The sequence below is a fragment of the Pteropus vampyrus genome, unplaced genomic scaffold (assembly GCF_000151845.1).
Source record: "Pteropus vampyrus isolate Shadow unplaced genomic scaffold, Pvam_2.0 Scaffold318, whole genome shotgun sequence".
Lineage (NCBI taxonomy): Eukaryota > Metazoa > Chordata > Mammalia > Chiroptera > Pteropodidae > Pteropus > Pteropus vampyrus.
This window is the reverse complement of record NW_011889099.1, coordinates 2,106,406-2,108,631: the sequence shown is the minus strand read 5'-3', so window position 1 is coordinate 2,108,631 and position 2,226 is coordinate 2,106,406. Positions and strand designations below refer to the sequence as shown.

The 2,226-nt window shown below is 31.2% G+C and overlaps 1 protein-coding gene across 1 annotated transcript in view; it reads right to left on the bottom strand.

The window, feature by feature from the left end:
* Positions 1-1,487: 1,487 nt before the first annotated feature.
* Positions 1,488-2,226, bottom strand: part of LOC105303806 (translationally-controlled tumor protein-like) — a 4,242-nt gene continuing 3,503 nt past the window's right edge. The window contains exon 2 of the mRNA XM_011377613.2: positions 1,488-1,719. Within this exon, the coding sequence (XP_011375915.1) occupies positions 1,554-1,719 (166 nt within the window). The 3' untranslated portion in view covers positions 1,488-1,553. The remainder of the gene's footprint in view (positions 1,720-2,226) is intronic.

Sequence of the window (2,226 nt, the reverse complement as noted above, 5' to 3'; positions counted from 1 at the left end):
TGGTATGTAATCTTTTCTGCTAAATTGCCTAAAAAGAACTCAGAAAAAAGTCTCATTCTAAATAAACATTCATTTCCATACCTAATTTGAGTGCAACTTTATATTCTCTTTTTGTTCCAAAGGGAACCTCACAATTATATAATCTCTATTCCTGAATCTGTTCTAAGGAGAACGAAGACTTGTGATATAAGAAGTATTCTTTATAGGTATTCAAAGTTGACTTTCAATTACAATACTATTGGAGAAATTTGTGACAATAAGTGAGACATGCACTTTAAAAGAAACAGAGAACTATGACAATGGGATCACATTAGTTACTTTCACCTTAAAAGTAATCTAAACTGCGTTAAACTCAGAAGTGTTTAAGACTTAAAAACTGAAAGAATTGGCAGCCATCAAAAAGATTTTAACTGAAAAGAAGACAAGATATACTTTAAGTAGTCATCATTCAAATGTATTTGCTCTTCACCTATTATTTATAGTTTCCCTGGTACACATTAAAAGGGCGGAGAAGAAATCAGCTTTCTGTTATCAATATTAACATGATGCCCCAGGTTAACCTGACCCATAAGACTTATTAATTTGCCAAGGACAACCTAATAAATAAATGATTGTTGGACATAAACACTGGCCTACAACAGAATAATGGGTTGCTTCACAGTAGAAATAATTTCTTAATTTATTGTTGGCCAACTCTGTATCCCCTTGGTCTAAATAGGGATTTGAACATATCTAACACAAAGTGACTTAAAAATCATATTGTTTGAATTTAGAGACTAGTTTCTTAGAAAACAACAGATCTATAAGTGATTAATAAACAGTCTTTAAAAGGAGCACATTAAAACAGTGTTATTCCATTCACTTCTAGATATGTTTGAATTTTACCATTTTTAAAATAGTGCTGTACTAAATTCAACTGATTTTTTCAGACTACACTGTGTAAGAAATACAGTTTAAATTAAAGCCCAAAGTGCTTACGTTAATAATAGGCACAGCTGACAAATTAAGAATGTGTGAAATTCAATAAGACAAATGTTTTTTCAACAAATAAATTTCAAGATTAATAAAAGGGGAGGTAAGAGAACTGTTATAGATTAAAAAGGATGAAAGAGACATTTTATTTGAAATGTGTGAACTTAATTGACTATTAATTCAGAGGTAAAAAAGCTAAAATAGAAAAAAAAATTTGGTATAGTATTAGCCAGGTTTCTCTTTTCTAAAGTGTAATTAATAAATTTAGTGGAGGAGGTACTTTGAAACCATGTGACTATCCCATTCTCATTACACTTTTAATTTATTCATTATTTATTTTGATGATCAAGTTGTCCCCGATTTAGCAGGTAGAAGCCCAAATTGGTTTCTGTGTCTTTTAACATGACCCAGTTTGTTTTTAGTTTAAATGCATTTTATTTTTAGATAACCTACATGGCATGTTTTTCTTAAAAACAATGCCTCTGTTCCAGATAAATCAAGGTCAAAATAAATGAAGAGCTCAAGATAACATCAGTCCCATTTGTCCTAGTCCTGGTGTGCAAATGAAAAGCAGCAGCTGGTTATGATGACAGGTGATAGATCCAAATTACCAAATTTGTTAACATTTTTTCCATTTCTAAAACATCCTTAAAGAAAATCATATATGATGTCACACCATCCCCATAGTAGTCCAGCACAGCAACCAAGCCATCTGGATTCATATCTTCACCAATAAAAAACTGGTTGGGTTTTTAAAAATTGTTTTTTAATATTTTTTTTTATTTTTCAATTACAGTTGACATACAATATTATATTAGTTTCAGATGTACAAATGTCTAGTGATTAGGCATTTATTAACTTACAAAGTGATTAACTTGATAAATCTAGTACCCTTCCAACACCATACATGGTTATTACAATACTATTGACCACATTCTCTAATTTTTACTTTACATCCCTGTGACTATTTTGTAACTACCAACTTAGACATCTTAATCCCTTCCCCCTTTTCACCCAACTTCCCAAGCCCCCTTGCATCTGGCAACCATCAAAATATTCTCTGTATCTATGAGTTTCTTTCTGTTCTGTTTGTTCATTTATACTGCTTTTTAGATTCCACAAATAAATTAAATTATATGGTATTTTCATCCTCTGTCTGACTTATTTCACTTAGCATAGTACCCTCTAGGTCCATCCATGTTGTTGCAGATGGCAAGATTGCATTCTTTTTATGGTTGAGTAATATTCCATTGT